We start from the raw sequence: 27,091 nt of genomic DNA, 5'->3' as shown, positions 1-27,091 counted from the left end.
GCAACAATAGAAATTACAAGAACACCCAATTCTTTCATGGCACATTGACTATAGCAATCAGGTGTTCCTTAGCTTTTTTTAGTTGCATAAAAATTACTGTTTTATAAATTACTATTACTATTAGATTTATTTTCACATTATCTATCTTAAGATTATATGGTGGGTCCACCAGTCGTCTCAAAAGCTGTAGAAACTTTTGAAAACTGATAAGTGTCTAAAGCCACGTCAATTAGTAATTTCTTTTATGAAGGCATCATGAAGGTCAATCTATACTGGGATTTGATGGCATGCTTAAACCAAGTCAGCGAGCCTGACCACCTGATCCCATTAGTCGCCTCTTATGACAAGGATTGGTTGATGAAGACTTCTAAAGCCACATCAATTAGTATTTTTTTTATAAAGAATCCACCACTGAATATGGCAAATGTTAAAAATGATATTAAGTGTTGAATTGACAATATGATTCAATTTAACATCTTTTTGCTATAATATTTTACAATTTCTTTCAGAAAATCGACCCCACATCCCCGACATCATGATCTATTTATTAGTTTACCTTCTCATGACATACTGAACTGAAAAATCTGTAAAAATGATTTTATGACATTTGCCTGGACTAATTAAAACCATACACTGAAGATATGTCAGTACATTCTCTCTTGTCTATCTTGCAGAGTTGAATGACACAATAACAAGGTACAGTGCAACGGTGGCTAATTCTATATCTGGACTCAAGTTCCCGTCTCAGAAGGTGAGCCCAACCTACTCCACCTACTTGGAAATCGTAAATGGCAGCCATCTTGAAAGTGCCATGTTCGTCATCACTTAGCCAATCATTCTTGTATCTGCATGGGCGGATACAGATGGGGGTAGAGGGGGCACCCCCTCTTTTTATTTCGAAAAAAATCTTTATTTCCGTATAAATTACCACCAAAGACAATAAATAGATCTTAATTGTGCACCCCCCTTTTTCAAAAAAGCTGTATCCGCCCATGATCTGTATGTGATTTCATCTACTTTGTGTGTATGTCTGTCTAGTGGAATCTAGTAAAACAACATACTGCTTTGAAAATACTATGGGACATAATAAAGCATCAATTATTCCTCACAGGAAGAGTTAATTAGGACATTTTTAACATGGATGCTTAATCAACACTTAGGGACTTGTCATTGATTATTTTACTTGGGGTGGGGGTGTCTAGGGGAGGGTCATACAAAATATTACACATATTTGGGGAGGGTCATGAAATAATGTACAAGGACATGTGGAGGGTCATCCAAAATTAAGGGCAATTAGGGGAGGGTCATTAGTTTTGGTACATTTGTGAATAAAAAAACTCTGACCCACTCTAATAAATGACAGGTCCCCTAGTATTTTCTTATAGCTTAATGCTCAGTGATAACTCTCTATTCGATTAGGTAATAACACATACGCCTCATACTCAGGTTTTGGTTTGGTTTGTTGTTTAACGTCGCACTGAGCAATATTCCAACTGTATGATGGTGGTCTGTAAATAATCGGGTCTGGACCAGACAATCCAGTGATTGACATCATGAGCATCGATCCACACAATTGGGATACGATGACATACATCAACCAAGTCAGCCAGTCTGACTACCCGATCCGACATGATTAGTCGCCTCTTACGACAAGCATAGTCGCCTTTTACAGCAAGCATGGGTGGCTGAAGACCTATTCTACCCCGGATCTTCACAGGTCTGATACTCAGTGATAACTATGGTTATGATAGGTAATACGACATGCATACATAGATGCCTGCTCCAAGTCCCTAAGCGATCACGTGATTGCATTCAGTGACTTCAACTTTGTTTCTCACAGCAAACTTAGCTAAGTTTTAGATTTAGACGCTTCATGAATACCAATGTTTTTTATTTGGCTAAGTCAATTTTGGAAACTTTATATTTTTTTAGTCAAAACTTAGTCATTTAATAATAAGCCCCTGAGCCCCGGGGCCTCATAACCTCTATCTAAGGGACTGACCATTTGATATTCTGGGGGTGGGCCTGGGTATTGAGATTACCGGTAGATAGATTTTCAGCTTCTGCTTCAAAACCAGATATTTTTTAAATTTAAGACTATAATTCTGAATTGTTTTTAAAAAAACCACCTTTCAACAATGTAATTTTTGTAAAAGCTAATTTCTTTTTTTTCAACAGCATAATTATTTTTTTACAACAAGCACTATATGGTCTGATCTAAACATATGGGTTCGAATCCCAATTTGCCCCGATTATGTTTCTAGGTTTGTCAGCACCCTACCCGTGCTCGTGGGTTTCACTGAAGTGGTAAACGTCTGAGACCTGCATCAGTTCGGGCTTTCCTCCCACATTAAGCTGACACGCTGTGATAAAACTGGAATACTGTTAAAAGCGGCATTAAACCCAACTCACTCACTCACTCTTGTAGCTTCAGTCAGCATGCAACGGCTGAAAAATGATGATGGAAATTAGCATGTGTGTAACGGCTACATCACTATACTTGTTATGATGTGACTGCTCCTTGTGGATATGAAAGACTGATATCAATACAACACCATATTGTTTGATTCATTTATCAAGATCTCTTCATATTTCAGGACTTTTTCTTCCCTAATTTTCGAGAATCCTTCCAAAGTTTTGACAAGCGGTTGGTTGTCAGTGACACAGTCAGGTATGTACAAAGGGAGAGAACTCTACATTCAAACAAATCCATTATTTAGCACATTTATGTATGCTTCAAACAAAACTCTGAGTAAGGGCTCCAAAACAACTACAGTAAACGTTTATGACAAACAGATGGATATAACAAACTTATTTGTGGGCCAGGCCATTTGCTGTAAATACGCTGTTAATATGCTTTTGACGAACTATGGTTATAACGAACTAAAATTTCTGGTCCTTTCGAGTTCATTATGACCGTAGTTTGCTGTACTGTCTTGAATACAGCAGGATGTAAACAGGAAGTGAATGTCCTCCAATAATGTTTACTTTGTATTTCCAGGTATGGGTTTACCTGGGTCTTTGTGTTTGTCAACTTTGTCGGGTGTTTCATTCTGTACCTGGCACTGACCATCACGGTCAAGGGGAAGAGGGAGGCGCGACGAGGGGGACAGCCCAACTACTACCCAGCCTACATCCTCTACGTCGCGTAAGTCAACCATGAGCCATTCAGTCACACGAGACTAGTTTCCAGGTGTCAAATATATGTGTAAATCAGTTTTCCAAATAAGGCTGATAGTCACGGGGTCCTCGTCCTATGTTGACCCTGTTGTGGGAAGTTACTGATTGAGGGTGACCCTAGATTCAAATACCGTTTGAGAAGAGTAGGGGTTTAAGCGATACACCGGTGCACCGGTGCATCGTGAGCTTCATGTGATGATACGATACACAAAATGTTTTTCTCTGACGATACACTTGCTGAAATAATTTACTTTCTACTCGTTTAATGACCCCTGGTATTTTTGTCCGCCAGAATTAGCAAAATGTGCATTTGAAGTTCACTACTAAAAATAGCCCTTATGAACATATGTCTACAGCTTGCCTTTTCTTTTGAACCTGCTCTGAAATGTTTATAGTCAAGAAGTTTCCATGCGATGTGAATATGCGTATGGCATTACATGTCGTATCATGACCTATGTATTGTGATATGTATCGTATCCTGACATATGTATTGCGATACGTATTATATCGTGACCGATGTATCATGATAGTTTCATATCATGACCTATGTATCGTGATACATATCATATTATGACCTATATATCATGATACATATCATTTTGTGACATATGTATCATGATACGTATCATATCGTGACCTACGTATCGTATCATGACCTATGTATCATGACCTATGTATTTTGATACATATCGTATCATGACCTATGTATCATGATACATATTGTATCATGACCTATGTATCGTGATACATATCGTATCATGACCTATGTATCATGATATGTATCGTATCATGACCTATGTATAACGATACATATCGTATAATGACTATGTATCATGAAACATATCGTATGTATCATGATACATATTGTATCATGACCTATGTATCGTGATACATATCGTATCATGACCTATGTATCATGATATGTATCGTATCATGACCTATGTATAACGATACATATCGTATAATGACTATGTATCATGAAACATATCGTATCATGACCTATGTATTGTGATACATATCGTATCATGACCTATGTATTGTGATACATATCGTATCATGACCTATGTATTGTGATACTTATCATATTGTGACCTTGCTGTATCTTGGTTGATAACGGTGTTAGAACCTACACCGAAACATCGCTCCTAATTGTAATAAAGAAGTTGTTCATCCATAAATTCTTATCCTTACTGCGTAATTACATGTCTGAACTCGTACAGGTTCAAACATGATGGCATGACCATTTGACATCATTTAGAAATGAGTCTTTGGAAATATGATTAAATATTGTGGCATCTAATATTGGTATGATATGTTGCATGTCATGCCAGTGGGAAGACAGAGTACCATTTTCTGATATGTTAGTGTAGCGGGGTGGGATTTGAACCACAGACTTTATCAGCTGAGATTGGACCACATGACCAAAGAAGTTAAATCTGTCAGAAGCTGACTAGGTAAGGATGTCATCTATGACTCCTTGCCTTTCTGACCCGTGAAGATTCCAGGGTAAGACCCCAATTGTGTGGATCGATGCTCATGATGTCAATTACTGGATTGTCTGGTCCAGACTCGATTATTTACAGACCGCCGTCATATAGCTGGAATATTGCTGAGTGCGGCGTTAAACAACAAACCAACCAACCAACCTTGCCTTTCTGCATTAGGATAGGAAGGAATATACACATTTCTCAAAAGCAGTTTAAGAACTCCCAATTCTTTCATATGAATGTAGTTAATCTGTCATGCCATGACATTCAGAACCATGTGGTATTCAGGGGGAAACATATCACGCTGTCATACGATTTATATTCATATTTATATTAGGGGCCGTCGGGTAGCCTTGTGGTTAAAGTGTTCACTCGTCACGCCCAAGACCCTGGTTCGATTCCCGACATGGGTACAATGTCTGAAGCCCATTTCTGGTGTCCCCCACCGTGATGTTGCTGGAATATTGCTAAAAGCGGCGTAAAACCATACTCACTCATATTTATATTACAGCCCATGACAGGGATAAGAGATATTTGTTTTTCTCTCAGGGTTTCATTTGGCTGTATTGGACTGTCTCTCATCTTCATGGCGCTCTGCATGATGACCTTCTATGCAGGGGTCAATCTGGAGAAGGTCGTGTGTGAGCCGGCAAGGAAACTACAATACATGACCGAGGTGAGACTGAAGCTGACAATTTAATTTTCTGATTTACAGATTTTATTTTCAACAAATGTTCTTGGGTGTGACAAAATGCGTACTTATGTGCTTCAGAATAATTTGCTTCATCTGGAATACAAAACTGGAATATTACGTTTTCTGTATGGAAATAATATGAGGTAACATTCATTCACTCACTCACTCACTCACTCAGGTGCTGGACATCCCGGACGTGGTGAAGAATCATCCTGGGTATTACCTGTCATCTATCATCCTGGGCAACGGGAGTATCACAATGAAGTCTGCAGATATGTACAGGTAGGCTCAGTATGTAATACAAGTGCAGGTACATTTTATTTTGTGGTTCATGTTCAGTAACATATCACCAAATTAGTCTGAGTATTGTTATATACCGATAGTGCTACATACACTGTCAATACCTCATTTATGAGGTAATATGCTACAAACACTGTCAACACCTCAATTGTGAGTTAATATCCTGCCTAAAGTCTCTGTACCTCACATATGAGGTAATATGCTTCAGACACTGTCAATACCTCATTTATAAGGTAATATGCTACATACACTGTCAATACCTCATTTAGGAGGTAATATGCTACAGACACTGTTAATACCTCATTTTTGAGGTTACTAAATATGCTACAAACGCTGTCAACACCTCAATTGTGAGGTAATATACTACATGCACTGTCAATATCACATTTATGAGGTATAATGTTACATACACTGTCAACACTTCAATACAGTACACTTCAAAAGCAGTACATGCCATTGTTTACATGCTCAGTGACCTGGTGAAGGGGTTGGAATCACCTGATTCGGATATGTTATGTAGAATTCCTGGTAAGTGTAGACACCTTTGCCCGAGTCTCTCAACTGCCACTGATTGCACCTTGAAAACTCAGTACAAATCTGCCACCCATACAGACAGAGACAAAGACTACTTTTTCTGAAAGTGTGAGGTGCAGGTGAGCTACAGAATATTGTGGTTCTATTTGTGAAGGTACCACATGCACGTAACTAAAGAGAAGATCCATTATGAATGGATTAACATCATGAAAGCTTGACTGAGACAGAAATAGACTAATTGCAGGCCCTGCCTTGTCCATCTTGCCATGGTCTGTGTTCCTTTTTTCAGATCTTGCCTGAAGAACGAAGGATCACACCAGCTTTATTCACATCACCTTGTGCCAACAATCTTCCAGGACCTGGACTATACACAGGTGATGTTTTGCTTAGAGAAGAAATGAAGTACATGCTATACCGATAGTAGATTTGTCATTCTGTGAGAACAAGCTAATGTAGTCAGAGCCTTGATTGTGGGTGTGGATGTCGTTTTGCACAACAAAATTCCAGCCATACCATGACAACCAGTAACTCATCAAAACTGTGCCAATCAAACCAGTGGTTGATAGCGTGAGCAACAATCACTCTATCAGGGCATAATGACACATTATCAAATTCTAATGCCAAGCAGGGGGTATTAAATACCAGCTGTATTTAGGAATACCAGAACACTGAAATAATTACCAACACATGGATATTTGTTTCAGGGGGAATCAGAGGAGGGTCATAAAACATATGACAGCCTCTAGGGGAGGGTCATAAAACATATGACAGTCTCTAGGGGAGGGTCTTAAAACTTATGACAGCCTCTAGGGGAGGGTCATAAAACATATGACAGCCTCTAGGGGAGGGTCATAAAACATATGACAGTCTCTAGGGGAGTGTCGGGTCAAAAAAAATATGACAAATATTAGGGGAGGGTCATAAAACATATGACAGACTCTAGGGGAGGGTCATAAAACATATGACAGTCTCTAGGGGAGGGTCGGGTCATAAAAAATATGACAAATATTAGGGGAGGGTCATAAAACATATGACAGCCTCTAGGGGAGGGTCTTAAAAAATATGACAGCCTCTAGGGGAGGGTCATAAAAAATATGACAGCGTCTAGGGGAGGGTCATAAAACATATCACAGCCTCTAGGGGAGGGTCATAAAACATATTACAGATATTTGGGGTGGGTCATAAAAAATATGACAGCCTCTAGGGGAGGGTCATAAAACATGACAGTCTCTAGGGGAGGGTCCTAAAACATATGACAGCCTCTAGGGTAGGGTCCTAAAACATATTACAGATATTTGGGGTGGGTCATAAAAAATATGACAGCCTCTAGGGGAGGGTCATAAAACATGACAGTCTCTAGGGGAGGGTCATTAAAAATATCACAGCCTCTAGGGGAGGGTCCTAAAACATATGACAGCCTCTAGGGGAGGGTAATAAAACATATTACAGATATTTGGGGAGAGTCAGGGCAAAATGGACTTTTTATAATAAAATATAAAGATGAATTTGCATTTTACCTTTTCAGGGAGGGCCATGAAAATATGTTTGCATATGACCATCCCTAGACAACACCTCTGACCTACAACTCCCTGCAATAAATAACCATCCCTAGAGAACACCTCTGACCTACAACACCCTGCAATAAATGACCATCCCTAGAGAACACCTCTGACCTACAACACTCTGCAATAACTGACCATCCCTAGAGAACACCTCTGACCACCAACACCCTGCAATAAATGACCATCCCTAGAGAACACCTCTGACCTACAACACCCTGCAATAAATGACCATCCCTAGAGAACACCTCTGACCTACAACACCCTGCAATAAATGACCATCCCTAGAGAACACCTCTGACCTACAACACCCTGCAATAAATGACCATCCCTAGAGAACACCTCTGACCTACAACACCCTGCAATAAATGACCATCCCTAGAGAACACCTCTGACCTACAACACCCTGCAATAAATGACCATCCCTAGAGAACACCTCTGACCTACAACACCCTGCAATAAATGACCATCCCTAGAGAACACCTCTGACCTACAACACCCTGCAATAAATGACCATCCCTAGAGAACACCTCTGACCTACAACACCCTGCAATAAATGACCATCCCTAGAGAACACCTCTGACCTACAACACCCTGCAATAAATGACCATCCCTAGAGAACACCTCTGACCTACAACACCCTGCAATAAATGACCATCCCTAGAGAACACCTCTGACCTACAACACCCTGCAATAAATGACCATCCCTAGAGAACACCTTTTCATATGAAAATAGTTAATCTGTCAAACGTTTTGAGCAATATACATATCACAGAAAATGCAAGAACCGTTTAATATTGAATGGTGATAGATGCAACTTTACCATAGATTTATTTTTGTTTAAACCATTGAAGTCAAAGTAAAGTTTGTGTCTTTGTCTTCTTCAGGCCTTCCAGACCGTGGACAGTAGTTTCGACAAGATGTATGTAGATCTTGGTGGTGTTTCAATGGTCACCTCGGAGTTTGAGGCCTGGATTTTAAACTTCAACAAAGCAGCTATGTTCGACCTCATCAGCTACTATGATATGGTAAGGATGGGTATTATTGAACACTTATATGATTCAGTGACATAAAACTTGACAGTGAGGTACAACTGATGGACATCTTAGCAATAGGGGAAATATATTTATGTTGGTAAGGTAAGGTAAGGTAAGGTAAGGTAAGGTAAGGTAAGGTAAGGTAAGGTAAGGTAAGGTAAGGTAAGGTAAGGTAAGGTAAGGTAAGGTAAGGTAAGGTAAGGTAAGGTAAGGTAAGGTAAGGTAAGATAAGATAAGATGCTAAGGTAAGGTAAGGTAAGATAAGATAAGGTAAGGTAAGGTAAGGTAAGGTAAGGTAAGGTAAGGTAAGGTAAGGTAAGGTAAGGTAAGGTAAGGTAAGGTAAGGTAAGGTAAGGTAAGGTAAGGTAAGGTAAGGTAAGGTAAGGTAAGGTAAGGTAAGGTAAGGTAAGGTAATTGGTACAATCATATAATTTCCAAACTTGATTTTCTTTGCATAAAAGCATGATATATGATAAGATAAGATAAGATAAGGAGGGATAAGATAAGATTTTAAGATATGTACATAAGAAAATAAGACACTTACTAATATAACCACCAGTAAAAACATGTAGAAAATTGAACATTATTACAGTGACAACAAGGAATTGTATTTTAAAGTATGGTATATGTGTTTATATGACAGCAAGAGTAAACTTTGATAAAATTTTGCCTGAAATTGACCAGTAATATTTTTAGCAGATATATTTCTCGTAATATCATTTCAACTTATTTTGCAATATTTCATAATTGACAATGTTTATAAAATAAAAAGATCATTAATCAGTTTTAATAAGAACCATGGCATGTGACACAGCATCAAGGGATTGTTCCGGACCTGGTCACAACCCATATTTGATTTGTTAATAAACTTGATCTATTTCATTTTGGGTAGTAAGAAACCTCACACAACTTATTATTGTCAATTAATGTGGTGAGACCACCCCTCTATAAGATCGCTTTGTGCAAGTGCTACGACAACCGTAAGTCTATGTTCAAGCATAAGAGTTACGATAAGATCGCTTTGTGCCAGTGCTATGACAACTGTAAGTCCATGTTCAAGCATAAGAGTTACGATAAGATCGCTTTGTGCCAGTGCTATGACAACTGTAAATCTATGTTCAAGCATAAGAGTTACGATAAGATCGCTTTGTGCCAGTGCTATGACAACTGTAAGTCTATGTTCAAGCATAAGAGTTATGATAAGATCGCTTTGTGCCAGTGCTATGACAACCGTAAGTGTATGTTCAAGCATAAGAGTTACGATAAGATCGCTTTGTGCAATTGCTACGACAACCGTAAGTGTATGTTCAAGCATAAGAGTTACGATAAGATCGCTTTGTGCCAGTGGTATGACAACTGTAAGTCTATGTTCAAGCATAAGAGTTACGATAAGATCGCTTTGTGCCAGTGGTATGACAACTGTAGGTCTACGTTCAAGCATAAGAGTTACGATAAGATCGCTTTGTGCCAGTGCTACGACAACCGTAAGTGTATGTTCAAGTTTAAGAGTTACGATAAGATCGCTTTGTGCCATTGCTACGACAACAGTAAGTCTATGTTCAAGTATAAGAGTTACGATAAAATCGCTTTGTGCAAGTGCTACGACAACCGTAAGTGTATGTTCAACTTTGTGCAAGTATACTCTGGTGCTCATGACGTGATGGAGATATGACACTGGATAATTGAGGATGTAGAACTGACAATTGTGAAATATTTTACACTTTCCAGCTCAAGTCAGGTGTGATCAAAGCTGACGTGAATGACTACATCAACAACATAAGGACTATATTGAACTCGGGAGGACCTACATTGCCTGCACAGGTTATCTTAGTTTGTGTTGTCCCAGACGTCCATGTTGTATTGTACTGTTCTCCTAGCAACTGCTAAACAAACATAAGAAACGTCATGACCTTGATCTGTTGACATGCGTATTCCCTGCAGGTTGCTCACGGTTGCTCATGGTTACAGCGCATATGTCATGTCAAACTCCACATAACTCCTGGATGTCTAAATGAGTGAGAAGCCAGTGTGCATGTGCTGCAAGCCCCGCTGGGTCCATGGCTAAGCCATGGTGGGGGGTGGGGTGGGGGTGTGTGTGTGCAAGGTAGCGATATCTCCCCCCCCCCCCCCGGGCGAAAACTGGTTTTGAATGATTTTTCTCGCCATGTTGGTTGCAATCGCGATATATCAAAAGAGAAAACGTTTCAAATATTTTTATCTACATTTTATATGGATATGTAAGAATTTCTCCACCTTGTGTGTGACAAAGGTGATAAATGTCTGAGAGTTGACAGGTATGGGGTAGCCTAGTGGTTAAAGCGATCGCTCATCACCACGACGACCCAGGTTTGATTCCCGACACGGGTACAATGTGTGAAGCACATTTTCTGGTGTCCCACGCCGTGATATTGCTGGAATATTGCTAAAAGACGTGTTAAACCAAACTCATTCACTCACTCCTATTTATCCTGATTTTTGGCAGTAAGGCAGACTACAGGTTGACTGCTATCTGTGTATTCACGTTCTCGTTTCTCCTCCCAACAATACCTGTATGTAATCAAGGTACAGAACAAACACTTTTTTATATTCTTTTCATATTTATTGATTAATCCAAATTAAAAACAATATATCTTAAAAATAACAGTTTTGACAAAAAGAAAAAAGACAATAGCATATTTTCAGTGAAAACGGTTTTTAACTTTCTATTTCTTTCACATATTTATGATAATAACCATTTATCAAAGCGCTACTTGTACCCCGGTCACGGGATCAGTGTGCACACAAGACTCATTCTCTGCTCCCTGGGATGTATACAACACAAGCTGCCTGTTAGGTGCTTGAAGGTTAACACCAACATTGTCATCTCATCCTACCAGGTACCCATTCACTGCTGGGTGAAAAGAGGCACATTTCGAACAAAGTCATGAATCGTTCTGGCATTAGTCCTTCTTTGTGAATCATGACAGATTTCCTTGGTTCTATACTGTTACCACTGTTATTCTATTGTATCTATCAATGTGTGACTGTATGTTTCAGGATTATCTGCAGGACGTGGCAGACAGCCTACAGGATCTGGCAGGCAGTATCCAGACTGTCACTGTTCTCAAAGTAAGGATACCAAACAACTAAATGACAGCTCGTAAACTAAATCATATATAGACCCGTAAAGATCCGGGATAGAATAGGTCTTCAGCAACCCATGCTTGCTGTAGAAGGCGACTAACGGGATCGAGGTCAGGTTCGCTGACTTGGTTGATGCATGTCATCGATCCACATTGCGTGGATCGATGCTCATGATATCAATCACTGGATTGTCTGGTCCAGACTCGATTATTTACACACTGCCGTCATATAGTTGGAATATTGCTGAGTGCGGCGTTAAAGAACAAACAAACAAACAAATTATATATCATTTTTATAGATTTGCCTTTCTGATTTATTTTGGATAAGTTAGATAAAAGGATTCAGCATTATCTATGGAACCTTGATGTGGTGATTCAGTAGTCATAAAATAGGTCTTAATAATATGCTCTGTACATGTATATTTTACAGAATAATGTCTTGGCTGAATTCGAACTCTACCAATCAGAAGTCAAGCATATCAAGGTGAGGGAAGAAATTATCGAAAACTGCTGAGTTCTGAAGGCAAGGTTACTGCAGTGTTTGTGTCCAATGGATGCAATGCTATTTTCTCCGTAGTTATCTGCCTGGAGAGTGGTAGGTTGGCAATTCGATCCCATATGCACCATATCAAAAGATGTTAAAAATGGTACTTGTTGTTACCCTGCCTGACACCTTGTCCGTCGGAAGTCATATGCTGTTTCTGAGTGGGGTATCCATGTTAAACTGTGGCATGGCATAGCACACACACAGACACACACATCATGTTCATCTCCCATCAAATGTATGGGATTTACTGTAGTAGGTTAAACATCACACACATGTTGGATGCAAATAATAGAACAGATACTGATGTCAGAACACAGTGGTGACATGCCATTGGCACTTCCCTCTTGTAGCCTACTGTTATATCAGCACAGCTACTGATGTGAGAGACAGTGGTGACATGCCATTGGCGCTTACCTCTTGTAGTCTACTGTTATAGCAGCACATGCCACTGGCACTAACCTCTTGTAGTCTACTGTTATAGCAGCACAGCTACTGATGTCAGAACACAGTGGTGACATGCCATTGGCGCTTATCTCTTTTAGTCTACTGTTATAGCAGCACATGCCACTGGCACTAACCTCTTGTAGTCTACTGTTATAGCAGCACAGCTACTGATGTCAGAACACAGTGGTGACATGCCATTGGCGCTTATCTCTTGTAGTCTACTGTTATAGCAGCACATGCCACTGGCACTAACCTCTTGTAGTCTACTGTTATAGCAGCACAGCTACTGATGTCAGAACACAGTGGTGACATGCCACTGGCGCTTATCTCTTGTAGTCTACTGTTATAGCAGCACATGCCACTGGCACTAACCTCTTGTAGTCGACTGTTATAGCAGCACAGCTACTGATGTCAGAACACAGTGGTGACATGCCACTGGCGCTTACCTCTTGTAGTCTACTGTTATAGCAGCACAGCTACTGATGTCAGAACACAGTGGTGACATGCCATTGGCGCTTATCTCTTGTAGTCTACTGTTATAGCAGCACATGCCATTGGCACTTAAATCTTGTGGTCTACTGTTATAGCATCACAGCTACTGATGTCAGAACACAGTGGTGACATGCCATTGGCGCTTATCTCTTGTAGTCTACTGTTATAGCAGCACAGCTGCTGATGTCAGAACACAATGGAGACATGCCATTGGCACTTAAATCTTGTAGTCTACTGTTATAGCAGCACATGCCACTGGCGCTTATCTCTTGTAGTCTACTGTTATAGCAGCACAGCTACTGATGTCAGAACACAGTGGTGACATGCCACTGGCGCTTATCTCTTGTAGTCTACTGTTATAGCAGCACATGCCATTGGCACTTAAATCTTGTGGTCTGCTGTTATAGCAGCACAGCTACTGATGTCAGAACACAGTGGTGACATGCCACTGGCGCTTACCTCTTGTAGTCTACTGTTATAGCAGCACATGCCACTGGCACTAACCTCTTGTAGTCGACTGTTATAGCAGCACAGCTACTGATGTCAGAACACAGTGGTGACATGCCACTGGCGCTTACCTCTTGTAGTCTACTGTTATAGCAGCACAGCTACTGATGTCAGAACACAGTGGTGACATGCCATTGGCGCTTATCTCTTGTAGTCTACTGTTATAGCAGCACAGCTGCTGATGTCAGAACACAATGGAGACATGCCATTGGCACTTAAATCTTGTAGTCTACTGTTATAGCAGCACATGCCACTGGCGCTTATCTCTTGTAGTCTACTGTTATAGCAGCACAGCTACTGATGTCAGAACACAGTGGTGACATGCCACTGGCGCTTATCTCTTGTAGTCTACTGTTATAGCAGCACATGCCATTGGCACTTAAATCTTGTGGTCTGCTGTTATAGCAGCACAGCTACTGATGTCAGAACACAGTGGTGACATGCCATCTGCGCTTACCTCTTGTAGCTTACCGACACAGAGGATATTATACTACTATTGTATTATTTCAATGGTTGAGATAGTTAACAAGAAAACAGTGATTCAAATGTGAAAAATACAAATAGCAAGATATGATAAGGATCCTAAATTATGTGCAACTAGAACTGCCAAGTTTCTAATTTGGAGAAAGCTGAAAAATAAGTCCTGAAATTCTTTGAATGAGTTCATATAACCTTTATCTTTTTTACATGTTCAAAGTTAGGACTGCCATTTAATTAATTTCAGAGAGAAATCTTTTTATTTAAGAAAATATGTGAGTTGTCAGTCTAAGCACAAAATTGATGAACATTTTCCGACCATTTAGAACTTGTCAAATTTTGTTTGAACCCTTATCATACCTCATCCTATATTAAAAATGATAACTTTCATAATATGTGACCATAGTTTTGGTTTGTTAATTTCAAGTTTTGGTAAGAAGAAGTTTTTGTTTACAGAATGTCACAGAGTCAGCTGTGAGGAAGCTGAAAAGCCTCGACCCGAGTCTACAAACTAGATCTTCAGTGCTGGTCAGAAAGGTGGGTGCTTTGTGTATCAAGGGAATTAGTCTACGTTCTGTATTTAACGTAGTAAAAATATATCGGGTGGGGGCCACATTTTCCACTTGGTCCTAGCAATGGGGAAAGCTTCTGAGTATTTCGTAACAATACCCAAGAACGAAACCAGTGAAATAATGTTTATCTAGTTTTTCTGGCCACATGTCCACACAGTGGGTTTTTGCTCTGTGAGTTCTTTGGTTTATATAAGCCACTGTGATGCTGCTTAAAGATTGCTGGCTGTCCCCCGAAATAACAGTCACCTCTAGTTGAAGCTCATGACTTAAGTAACAACTTGTTGTTTTCACCATTAAGAAACAACATGGTTTTTTTCACCATTAAGAAACAAAATGGTTTTTTCACCATTAAGAAACAACATGTTTTTTTCACCATTAAAAAAAAGAACAAGGTCTTTTTCACCATTAAGATACAACATGTTTTTTTCACCATTAAGAAACAACATGTTTTTTTCACCATTAAGAAACATGTTGTTTTCAGACCCGTTAAGATCAACGGTAGAATAGATCTTCAGCAACCCATGCTTGTCACAAAAGGTGACTAGAAGGATTGGGTGGTCAGGCTCACTGACTTGGTTGATGCTTGTCATCGATCCCACATTGTGAGGGCCGATGCTCATGATATCAATCACTGGATTGTCTGGTCCAGACTTGATAATTTACAGACTGCCGTCATGTAGCTGGAATATTGCTGAGTGCTGTGTTAAACAACAAACCAACTAACCAACCAACACTGTCAGGTAACAACATGTTGTTTTCACCAATAAGTAACATGTTATTTGCACCACAGGGTGTGGATGAGTACCGCCAGGCATTCAAGGCCACCTACGCCGACTACAAGAACCGCAGTGAACACTGGGTCAGTATTCTCATTGGATAAGATGCCAGTCACATGACCTTGAGTTGTATCAATGCAACTCTTACTGGGTTTACTTTGAACTTTTATGTGAATTGAATCCTGATTGCTGTTTGTAATGTACTCACTGCTGAAAGAAACGTGAACATATAGAGAAGTATGTACGTTAAGAAGAGATGTTTCCAATGCGTACCACTAGATGACAAAACTAACAATGAGTCAAGTGTAACCACAGAGTGTCTTTACTCTTATCACGATATGCTGCATAAGATTTTCAAACTTTATACGCTAATCCTGAACGAGATAAATGGTGCATCTCGAGTCATGGATTACATGTGATGGGTTCATGAGCATTGGTTTACACAACATACCAGTATGTCCGTTTGTGCATCGAACAAATCTAATATGCTATGTTGAAAGAATGTCAAAGACGCAGCAGTGGATTAAATGGCTGAGGGTGTGGAGGTTCTAAACAGCTACCCCAATTTAGAAATGGAATAAATACTATTACAGGCCTAAATGGCATAACCATGCCAGGCAAAATTTAGCTATATGGCGACTTGCGTTGCCAAACATATTTGTTAATAGAAAATTAATGCTTAGGCCCAAATGGCGGAATAGTTGCTATCCGACCACAGCTGCAGGTCTAATTGGGAGTGAACGCTGGCGGGCCCAGCTATGTGGCAACTTGGGTTGTCAAATTTAATTGCTCATATATACTTAATGCTAAGGCCCAGATGGTGGAAACGAAGCAACCTGACCAATGCTGCGGGTCTAAATGGGAGCGAACGCCGCCAGGCCCAGCTATGTGGCAAATTGCGTTGCCAAATATTATTGTTACTAGATTCCCGAGTGAAAACCCGGGAAAAACTGGGTTCCAGCTGGTGCGAACATGATAAGTAGAGACAGTTACGTTATTGAAGAAGCAGTGATGACGTCACCATGAGATGATTACGTAACTTGCGAGGAAACTCACATGCAATGATGCAACGGAAGTAGGTAAAATTGTAAACATAAGATGATATACCTGCAATAAAAACACATTTAGTCGCTTGTACTAAATGTAAATATGAGTAAGTCTTTATATACTCAACAACAAAAGTTCCTGTGACACCAATATTTTAGTGTATTTTTCAAACAGGTAAAGTTTGGTTTTCAATATTGTAGTAGATGTATGGAATCAAGTTTACAGAAAATCTACAGAAAAGCATGCATTCCATGCAAAAGTTGACTTTTATGCAAGCCCCATGCATTTCATTACCAAAGAATGGGTATAAAAACATGTGCGTTAATAGGATTCCATATGCATTGTTTAGCATCCTGCTAACAGCAACCACTCAGAAAAACAACAAAATTATGCAATTATTCAACATTACGAAATGCCACGCCTGTCCGAAAATGAGCGTCTGCGAGCCATTGGTATGCTTGAAGCAAGATGTGATGTTGCAAGACAATTTAACGTCCACAGAAACACCATTTGGTGTTTATGGCAACGTTGGCAACAGACGAATGCAGTCAGAGACCATCCTCAGTGGCAGGCCACGCGTAAACAAAAATAGAAGACAACTGGATTCGAACAACACACCTACGTAACAGTAACAGTGACTGCAAGAAGCATCCCTGGCCTTCGATAAATATCTTCACAAACCGTACGTCGTCGCTTCAGATGTGCAGATTGTCTCCAGAAGACCTGCCAGACGTTACAGGAAACCACTATCCAGAACGTTTACAGTGGTGCAGACAGCATCTACACTGGACGGCAATGCAGTTGGGACAAGTTCTATTCACTGATGAGTCTCTTTTTGACCTCAGCCACAGCGATGGACGGATTCGAGCGTACCGACGTCGAAGTGAACGTTATGTCAATCCTTGTGTCATGGAAGAAGATCGGTTCAGGGGCGGCAGCGTTATAGTATGGGGTGGGATTACAGCAAGACAGAGGATCCGTTTGATAGTGGGAGAGGGAAATCTCAATGGACAGCACTACCACGATGAGATCATCGGCCCTGTTGTTCTACCGTTTTTGTGTCGTCATGGCCCAGGCATTACCTTTCAACATGACAAAGCCCGGCCTCATATTGCTCGACTTGTTCAGGATTCTCTTCAACAAAACAACATGAATGTCATCCCCTGGCCAGCTTGCTCCCCTGATCTCTCACCAATCGAGCACATGTGGGACGTCAACAACGTCAACCACGTGTTCCACAGACACTCCAGGAACTTCGAAACATGCTCCAGCAGATATGGACAGATATCCCACAGGACTTTGTGCGACACCTGGTCCATTCCATGAGACGAAGATGTGTTGCTTGCATCGCAACCAGAGGTGGACACACATGCTATTGATTTGTAAATTGACATATTAAAAACATAACTTTGCATTAAATCTTATTCAATGTCACAGGAACTTTTGTTGTTCAGTATATATGAACCAACATGTATGGTATTCACGCTGCTTTTGGCTGTGAGTATATAGATTTAAGCTTGACTCACTGTGAACTGTGTAAGCAATAACTTTGTAGGTTAACTGGATCCTTTAATGGTGGGTACTTTTTCAATAGTTGCATCCTTTAAATTTTCTCCTATAGTATTTGAATCTAGGGACGTCCCAAATCTTGAACTTTTAATATTAAGGCTGTGATCAGTACTGTCATGCTTTTGGCAAACACTGTTGATAGTTAATAGTACTGATTGAGAACTATATGTGAAAATGCCACAATGAGAGTTATCTCTCTTGCTGCCATGTATGCCATGAAATACATGTTGTAAGTTATTCCAGATCCGTGAACTGGGGAACTGTCGACCTGTTGCCGACGCCTACGATGCTTTAGTGTACGGCTTCTGCGATATGTTGTCAGACTTTGAGGTGAGTATTTTATTTACTCTTATAGTGCAAATGTTTGCAAAATGTCTGCAAAATTAAAATTAAATTGAATAATTATTAAACAGTTTATAACTTGGAGAATAACATAATCATTGCCCTATGAAGATCTGGGTTAGAATTGGTCTTCAGCCACCCATACTTCTTGTTACTAACGGGATCGGATGGACAGGCTCGCTGACTTGGTTGATGCATGTCATCGTTTCCTGATTGCTCAGATTTATGCTCATGATGTCAGTCACTGGATTGTCTGGTCCAGACTCAATTATTTACCCACTACCATCATCTAGCTGAAATATTGCTGAGTGTAGATTAAACAATAATCAAACAAACAAACAAATTTCCTGATGACATAACATTATTCAGTCAATGTAAAACAAAGGTAGGTGCTGAAATCTGTATCATTGTTCACCCCTCGTCAAAAGGAACAACTAATCTTTCAGAAATTTAACAAAATCGTAGTGAACAATGTGTAGCGGCCATAAAATATCCATGTTCAGTAATGGGATTCGAACCACAGACCTCTTGATCCAAGGTCGGACACCTTGTCCACATGACCAAAGAGGTTAACTCCGTCAGCAAGCTGACAAGGTAAGGATTTCACATGTGGGATGAATCCACGCCCTGCTAGAAATGCATCGTTGCGACGATAAGTTGCTGTGTGAGTGAGTTTGATGTCTGCGATTTCTAAAAATATACAGCAATGGCAGGCTTGAATTTTCCATGTGAGTGAAATGTGCACACCCAACAATTGGTGTCCCCAGCTGTGATATTGATGAAGTACAATTACAATTGCATAATGCCCTGCTTACAGTCTAGATATGACAACACAGATAAAGTACAAGAGATGTGTATTTTTACAGAATGCTGATTGGATGCTGGTGGGAAATAACTCGGTGACCTTGATGTGTCTTCTGGTGTTTGTGTCAGTCGTGATGTACTATCTGCCCGATGAAGATGGCGATGACACCACGTAAGTAGTTGACGCTGTCGTGTCTTCTGGTGTTTGTGTCAGTCGTGATGTACTATCTGCCCAATGAAGATGGCGATGACACCACGTAAGTAGTTGACGCTGTCGTGTCTTATGGTGTTTGTGTCAGTCGTGCTGTACTATCTCCCCAATGAAGACGGCGATGACACCACATAAGTAGTTGACGCTGTCGTGTGTCCTGGTGTTTGTGTCAGTCGTGCTGTACTATCTCCCCGATGAAGACGGCGATGACACCACGTAAGTAGTTGACGCTGTCATGTCTTGTGGTGTTTGTATCAGTCGTGCTGTACTATCTCCCCGATGAAGATGGCGATGACACCACGTAAGTAGTTGACGCTGTGGTGTCTCCTGGTGTTTGTGTCAGTCGTGCTGTACTATCTCCCCGATGAAGATGGCGATGACACCATATAAGTAGTTAACGCTGTGGTGTCTCCTGGTGTTTGTATCAGTCGTGAAGGTCCAGCTGCTGTTGTAAGTGTGTTCAAGTTGTGTGTTGTGACATTGTCTCTGTGTAATTTGAGGAAACATCTGTTGTTAGATTGATCTTGATTATAAGGCAAGTACCATCTTCCCGAGACAAGACAGTTAACTGACTATAAAAGTCCAGTTTCCACCCTTGTTGAACTAGGCTTATTTCAAGGGATTATTTCAAGGGATTATATCAAGGGATTATTTTAAAGGATTAAATCAAGGGATTATTTCAAGGGATTAAATCAAGGGATTAAATCAAGGGATTAAATCAAGGGATTATATCATGGGATTATTTCAAAGGATTAATTCAAGTGTTAGCTTTTAGGAATTCCTCATACTTAGACCCGTGAAGATCCAGGGTAGAAAAGGTCTTCAGCAACCCATGCTTGCCGTAAAAGGCGACTGTGCTTGTCGTAAGAGGTGACTAACGGGATCGGGTGGTCAGGCTCGCTGACTTGGTTCATGCATGTCATCTGTCTTAATTGCATGAATGGATGCTCATGATGTCAATCACTGGATTGTCTGGTCCAGACTAGATTATTCACAGACCGCTGTCATATACTGTAAATCTTGAAATTAACGCGAGCGTGAATTAAATGCAAAAAATGCGAGTGTTCTTTGCTCGCATTATTAAACATCGCATTTATATCAACAACAAGACATTTTGGCTAGCAGAAGTGCCAACTTAGACATAGTATGATACGCTGAAAACAAACAACTATATGTATTCCACATCAGTGTTTATTGAGCAGCACTTGTAACAAGTATATAAACAACGTCATTCAAACACTTATTACATCCTGTGAATTGTCACTGCTGGGGTCAAGACAAGAGTTCTACTCAATTATGTCATCACTGATCACACCTGCAAGTCCAGACAGGTGCCACCCATGCAGTGTCTTTGTTCTTTGCGAATGCTTCAAAGGGGTGCATCCCCTATTGGCCTACGTTTCTTTTGGCCTACGTCTCTTTTGGCCTACGTCCCATATGGCCTACAGAAACAGAAATGACCTTTCCCATTTGGCCTACCACAAACAACCTACACACCTATTGACAAAAATGGTTTGGTTTGAGCTTAATTAGCACTTGTTATTTCACACAGGCTTCTTCTGTGAAGTTGATTAATGTGTAAACTATTGTGTATTTAGTCAATAGCATCAATTTAATAACAAAACATTGTTCTTAGTATTCATGGTATAAAAGTATGGTCATCAGTGCATCATTCTTCATAATGGCAGGTATTCAGAGGCCGAGCCGGCGAGCATGTATTGTTTTTGTGAAATAAGCGGTGCTATTTGGTGTGTGATTGGATTAATGTAACGATGGATTAAGGTGAGGATTCTCCTGTAAACCTGACAGAGGAAATTTTCTTTAGATATATATCCACTGATGCTTGAGAGGAGGGGGTGTCACATTCATTTTAAATCGCATTTTTGGCTAGGGCCCAGCGATCGCATTCTTTTGGAGATGCATTAATTTACCGATTTACAGTAGCTAGAATATATCTGAGTGCAGGGATATAAACAACAAGCAAACAAACAAATCATACCCCTCTCAGGTTGCACCTAATCTTTTCTTTACAGCCAGCATGTTGTATATCATTACAGATACACAGCCTTGTGGGAACCTAGAATACTACGTACCTGCACACCCCCAGTAATTTATTCCTGGATAGATAGAATACCATGTTGCCTCTCACAAACACCCGGTATCAACACTATATGACATATAAACACACAGTGGGTTCAAATCCGAGACAGGACTCAACCCCCCAAAAGTACTAGAATCTGTACTTAGATAAGAAAGTGTTATCCCCCAAATAACATCTGTACTATATGACACAATCAGAATCGTAAAATGGACTTTATCTTTAGCAGAATTTTTTTTTTTATGGGAAGGGTTTTTGTCGCTTATATGTAAGTAAGATGTTTCGCATCAACCAGTTCATACTTCATACAAACTCCTGCTGCAAAACTATGGCTAACTTTTGATAATTCAATTAGATTTTCAACTGATCTTTTCAATGTATTTATTCAGTACTTGTAGGCTTCAGGCCTTTGTGTACAAAAGTGGTCTACATTTAAAGGAATTACAGTTGAGTGTACATTTCTTTAATTAATATCATCAATTGGTTTTTATTCTGCTTTTTCAGAGATGAATTTGACAGCATATTTGGAAATGGGTGAGTATCCTTAACATTCAAGAGGGGACAAACTTTGTCTGACAGAATTATCTCCCTTATTGCAGACAAATCATTTTGTAATGAGATATCATTAAGGAAACATACTAGATAACTGATTGGTAAATATAATGTTGCTTTTTAACATTTATTTATATTGTTAACATCACAATACATGTATGTAAAAATATTTTGTACACCCATGTATACTACTAAAAAAAAGTGGAGGTTACGTGAATCTTTCATATTATTACATGTTAATATGTCATGGCATATATAGGAAAATATATATGAAAGAATCAGGTGGTCCTGAACCTTTTTTGAGCGATATATTATGGACTTGTGACTTGTGTGTTGACTTTATATGTCTTACTGTCTGAGAATCAAGGTTGTTTTTGTAATTTCAGGCCACCAAAAGGTCTGATCAACAAAGCTATCTACAAGTAAGTTCTTGGACATTTTCCTTTAGTCCTTCTGAGCAACCATCTGATATACAGGAAATGTTTGAGGTTATACTGCCTCAACATTTTCACTCAAGTGAGAACAATACAAGATCACACAGAACCATTATACAGAGAGACGCAACCACCAATAGTACCCAGTGAAGATCAGGTTAGAATTGGTCTTCAGCAACCCATGCTTGCTGTAAGAGGCGACTTACGGGATCAGGTGGTCAGGCTTGTTGACCTTTTGATGCATGTCATCATATCACAATTATGTAGGTCGATGCTCATGGTGTCGATCACTGGATTGTTTGGTCCAGGCTTGATTATTTACAGACTGCTGTCATAGAGCTGGAGTATTGCTGAGTACGGCGTTAAACAACAAACAAACAAACGAATAGTCATCTGGCTTACTACAAAGAGATGTATTTTCATTTGGAACTGCCATTGTGTGAGGCCAACAGAAATTACGCCTTTTAATTTCACATGAACCTTCTCTTTTTTATTCAGTGAGATATGGACCTGTCATCACCACTCTTTCCCTTCGATATGACTGGTCTAAAGATAACATTGTGAATTTCAATTAAATAAAAAAAAAATATTGCCTCATGTTTGGATTTTGAAGAGAGAAAATTATTCCATTGTGCTGACCATTGTGAAAATATTGATTAGCTTAGCACAATTATTCCATTCGATCATTCAACACTTAAAGGTAATATTTGGTTTAAACTGTATACACTAGTGTTTCATTGTCAGAAACACCCGTGAAGATCCGGGGTAGAATAGGTCTTCAGCAACCCATGCTTGCCATTAAAGGTGACTACACTTGTTGTAAGAGGCGATTAACAGGAACAGAAAGTCAGGCTTGCTGTCTTCATTGATGCATGTCTTTGTATCCCAACTCATGATGTCAATCACTGGATTCAGACCGCTGACATATAACTGGAATATTGTTGAGTGCGATGTTCTACAACAAAGAAACAAACAAACACCTATTGGTAATATTTTGTTTAAACTGTTTACACCAGCAGTTCATTGTCAGAAACAATTGTAACCTTTAAACTTCTGCAGGGTCAAGTCCGTGTTTATCAAGCGACGTCCAAGCAAGAATGGAACGGTCAAGCCGGGCAGCTCTGTTGACAGTAACGGATCCAACGCTGCAGCCCTGCTGCTCAAGAATGGGGAGAACCTGGAGATGAAGAACATGCCTAATGGTAGCATTATCACCTCCAAGACAGAGAAGAACCCAAGTCCCGTGTCAGAATCAGCAGTTGTCTCCCCTAGAACCGTGGGCACAGACAGCACTGTGTCACTAGAGGGCTCTGTGTCCACGCCAAGTCTTGACACGGACACCAAGTCGGGGACTAGTAAAAATAGTGCAAGTACAAACAAAAGTAGGGGTGTGGTTAACCAAGGAGGCGACCATCACACTGGGGGTGCATCACGCCCAGGGAGTGTAGTGATATCAGAGGTTCATCCTCGTCCAAAGGGTGTTGACCTTTCACCCAATGTAGTTCCAGGAAGTGTGGTAAATTCTGGACCGAGCAGCTCTGGAAATACTCCAAGTTCAGCATCTGCGCAGGTCCTTGTTACGGACATAGATGTGTAAGACCGTCAGCCATTAATGTTGCGTGCCATCTGTGATTTTTAGCTCACCTGACCACGAGATATCAAAGTCTGAACGTAATCCTGGCATGTTTCAGTCATCTTCTCAGAACAGAATCAAGACAGTGAGGAAACTAAAATGACACCGATTGTTTTTAATCTATTGCTTTAGATTTACTGCTGATTATAAATGGACAAGCTTGGAGCTTACCTGGTCATGCACGTTTTTTCAGTAGGTAGATATTTAGAATATGATCACATCAATGTCACATGCAGGGGAGTAACAGTATTGATTAGTATTATACTCCGGATGGTATTTAGTTTTTTATCGATCCTACTCAACAATATTACGATACCAATTGTTCTATACCCAGCAAGTTAAAGACATTGATTAATGAAAGTAACTACTGGAGTATGGTATAAGCTGCCTTTCCATCAGTAATGAATACTGCATTATTTATGACTTAATTTCAACTATCAGAAATATAATGTATATCTGATAAAAGTTAGATATGATTAGCCAAAATCAGCAAAAAAGATGATACTCCCATTGTCTGTAAGCGCTAAATATGTTTGTGATAATCCCCGAAAACAAGTCTAATTCTTTTTTTATTTTGTCATGTCTGACTCTATGTTAAATTTGTAAACAATATCTAATGTTAATCCAAGAAACAACTGTCCATTATGCTTCAAGACCCGTCCGATGAACAAATAGAGATTTCAGTTTGTCCTCCCAGATTTTTTCTTTCCCTCCCTTCCTCTTCAAGCATGAACGTGATTTCTTTGATTCATTGCATGTGAGAATTAGCATAGACAAATGTCATGTGACATCTTGCCATACGTAGATGACAGTGACTGAAGAAATGCTTAAATCAAAATAACTTGACATCGATTTTCATAATCAGCATATAGCTTCTTGGTTGATTCAGCACATTATTAATCAACAGGGTGTTAATCTTTTTAATAATCCTTTCAACAATATTCTCACATTTAGAACAACTAGTTTGAGTACACTGTAGTGCAGTGTTTAATTTATTAGCCTTCTACAAGCGTATTATAAAGAGCTTGTGCTTGACAATTATTTTACATAATAATCAGCATGCTATTGTTTAGTTTATTTGTAACATATCATACATTGAACTTTATGTACTAGACTGTAGTCTTGTATCAGTGTTTCTTCAATTTTTTATCTTTTTCTAATCTACACTAAAGTAGGCCTTTCATTGATCTGAGTGTTGTAGCTGAGAGAAAATTTTCAGTCTCTTTAGCACTGGTTATTTAAATCAGAAAAAATGAAAAAAAAAACAATTTCTGAATTTCAGGCTGCTTGTAGAGTTATATTACCGTATTCAATGCAGTTCCCATCTTCTGCGGGCAAGTGCCCCCAAAATGCTGCATGTTTCATCACTGACCCTAACCATGTCCAAAACGCAATGTGTGTTAGCCATCCTTCCTATCTGTGGGTGGTCAGACTTGCTGACTTGCTTGATGCATGTCATCGTATCACAATTGCATAGATCGATGCTCATGACATCAATCACTGGAATGTCTGGTCCAAACTCTATTATTTGCAGACCGCCGTCATATAGCTGGAATATTGCTGAGTGCAGTGTTAAACAACAAACAAAACAAGCAAAACAAAACAAAACAAAACAAAACAAAACAAAACAAAACAAAACAAAACAAAACAAAACAAAACAAAACAAAACAAATCAAATCAAAACAAACAAACAAACAAACAAACAAACAAATCCTAATCCTAATCTGTGGATATTTGATTACTTCCAATATCAGGAGATGAGGCTATGTAGATATATGATAGGTTCTAAGGCGCCGCTCGTAGGGCCTATGTTGAGCAGTTTGTAACAGATTTTGTCTCCCCAAAACTGTGTTTGTGCTTCATCACAGAAATATTGCTAGCATCTGTAGAAAGGATAGAATATTCTGAACCATGGAAGGTCGTGATTGAATACTGTGATTGCAACTTCGTGGTTATTTACATCACGACATGCAGCTGGAGTAGAGAATCCTAGCATGGGTCTGTAACAATTACTAACATGGGAAAGGTTCTCAAACTTGTGATAATTCTGTTAAATCCTCAATCATCCCTCTCTACCATCTCTGTATATAACCATAGAAACCCCATGTCTCACTCTAGAACTAAGGAAGTCAGTGCAAGGAAAACTCATTTGAAATTGTTGAATATGAACATTATTGTGTTTGTTTTTTTCAATTGATTTCAAAGCAACTCTAGTAGTTACTGTCTTTTCTTGTGAGAAAATAACCACATGCTTCTTTTATAAGGGGGTGGTCGGGTAGCCTAGTGGTTAAAGCGTTTGCTCATCACGCCGAAGACCTGGGTTCGATTCCCAACATGGGTACAATGTGTGAAGCCCATTTCTGGTGTCTCCCGCCGTGATATTGCTGGAATATTGTTAAAAGCGGCGTAAAACCATACTCACTCACTCTTTTATAAGAAAGAGAATTTATGGATGTCAACTTCTTTATTATGAGGAACACAACGGTTTTGAGTATATTTTTACTCCTTCATCAGGTGAATGAATGCTAGGATGCAGAGAACATATATATATATACCTGTAAGAACAACAAAAGTAATAAGATAACAAAAGGTGGAAACTTAACAAGGGAAGCCAACAGATAATTGGCGCTGATCGGTGATTAGCAATGGATTATTACCATTAGCGATGATAGT

General features: G+C 39.6%; 1 protein-coding gene across 1 annotated transcript in view; it reads left to right on the top strand.

Moving 5' to 3' along the window:
* Nucleotides 1-26,054, top strand: part of LOC139452691 (prominin-1-like) — a 123,358-nt gene extending 97,304 nt beyond the window's left edge. The window contains exons 11-27 of the mRNA XM_071234239.1: nt 675-751; nt 2,598-2,671; nt 3,002-3,148; nt 5,217-5,343; nt 5,540-5,643; nt 6,485-6,569; nt 8,642-8,782; nt 10,520-10,612; nt 11,828-11,899; nt 12,344-12,397; nt 14,837-14,917; nt 15,743-15,811; nt 18,588-18,674; nt 19,553-19,662; nt 22,304-22,333; nt 22,738-22,773; nt 23,845-26,054. Of these exons, the coding sequence (XP_071090340.1) occupies nt 675-751; nt 2,598-2,671; nt 3,002-3,148; nt 5,217-5,343; nt 5,540-5,643; nt 6,485-6,569; nt 8,642-8,782; nt 10,520-10,612; nt 11,828-11,899; nt 12,344-12,397; nt 14,837-14,917; nt 15,743-15,811; nt 18,588-18,674; nt 19,553-19,662; nt 22,304-22,333; nt 22,738-22,773; nt 23,845-24,382 (1,925 nt within the window). The 3' untranslated portion in view covers nt 24,383-26,054. The remainder of the gene's footprint in view (nt 1-674; nt 752-2,597; nt 2,672-3,001; nt 3,149-5,216; nt 5,344-5,539; nt 5,644-6,484; nt 6,570-8,641; nt 8,783-10,519; nt 10,613-11,827; nt 11,900-12,343; nt 12,398-14,836; nt 14,918-15,742; nt 15,812-18,587; nt 18,675-19,552; nt 19,663-22,303; nt 22,334-22,737; nt 22,774-23,844) is intronic.
* The last annotated feature ends 1,037 nt before the right edge of the window (nt 26,055-27,091 follow it).

This window comes from Haliotis cracherodii, unplaced genomic scaffold (genome assembly GCF_022045235.1).
Source record: "Haliotis cracherodii isolate W230 unplaced genomic scaffold, xgHalCrac1.p SCAF_9, whole genome shotgun sequence".
In the NCBI taxonomy this organism is placed as follows: domain Eukaryota; kingdom Metazoa; phylum Mollusca; class Gastropoda; order Lepetellida; family Haliotidae; genus Haliotis; species Haliotis cracherodii.
Note: the sequence above shows the minus strand (reverse complement) of the source record. Positions and strands in the feature narration are given on the sequence as shown.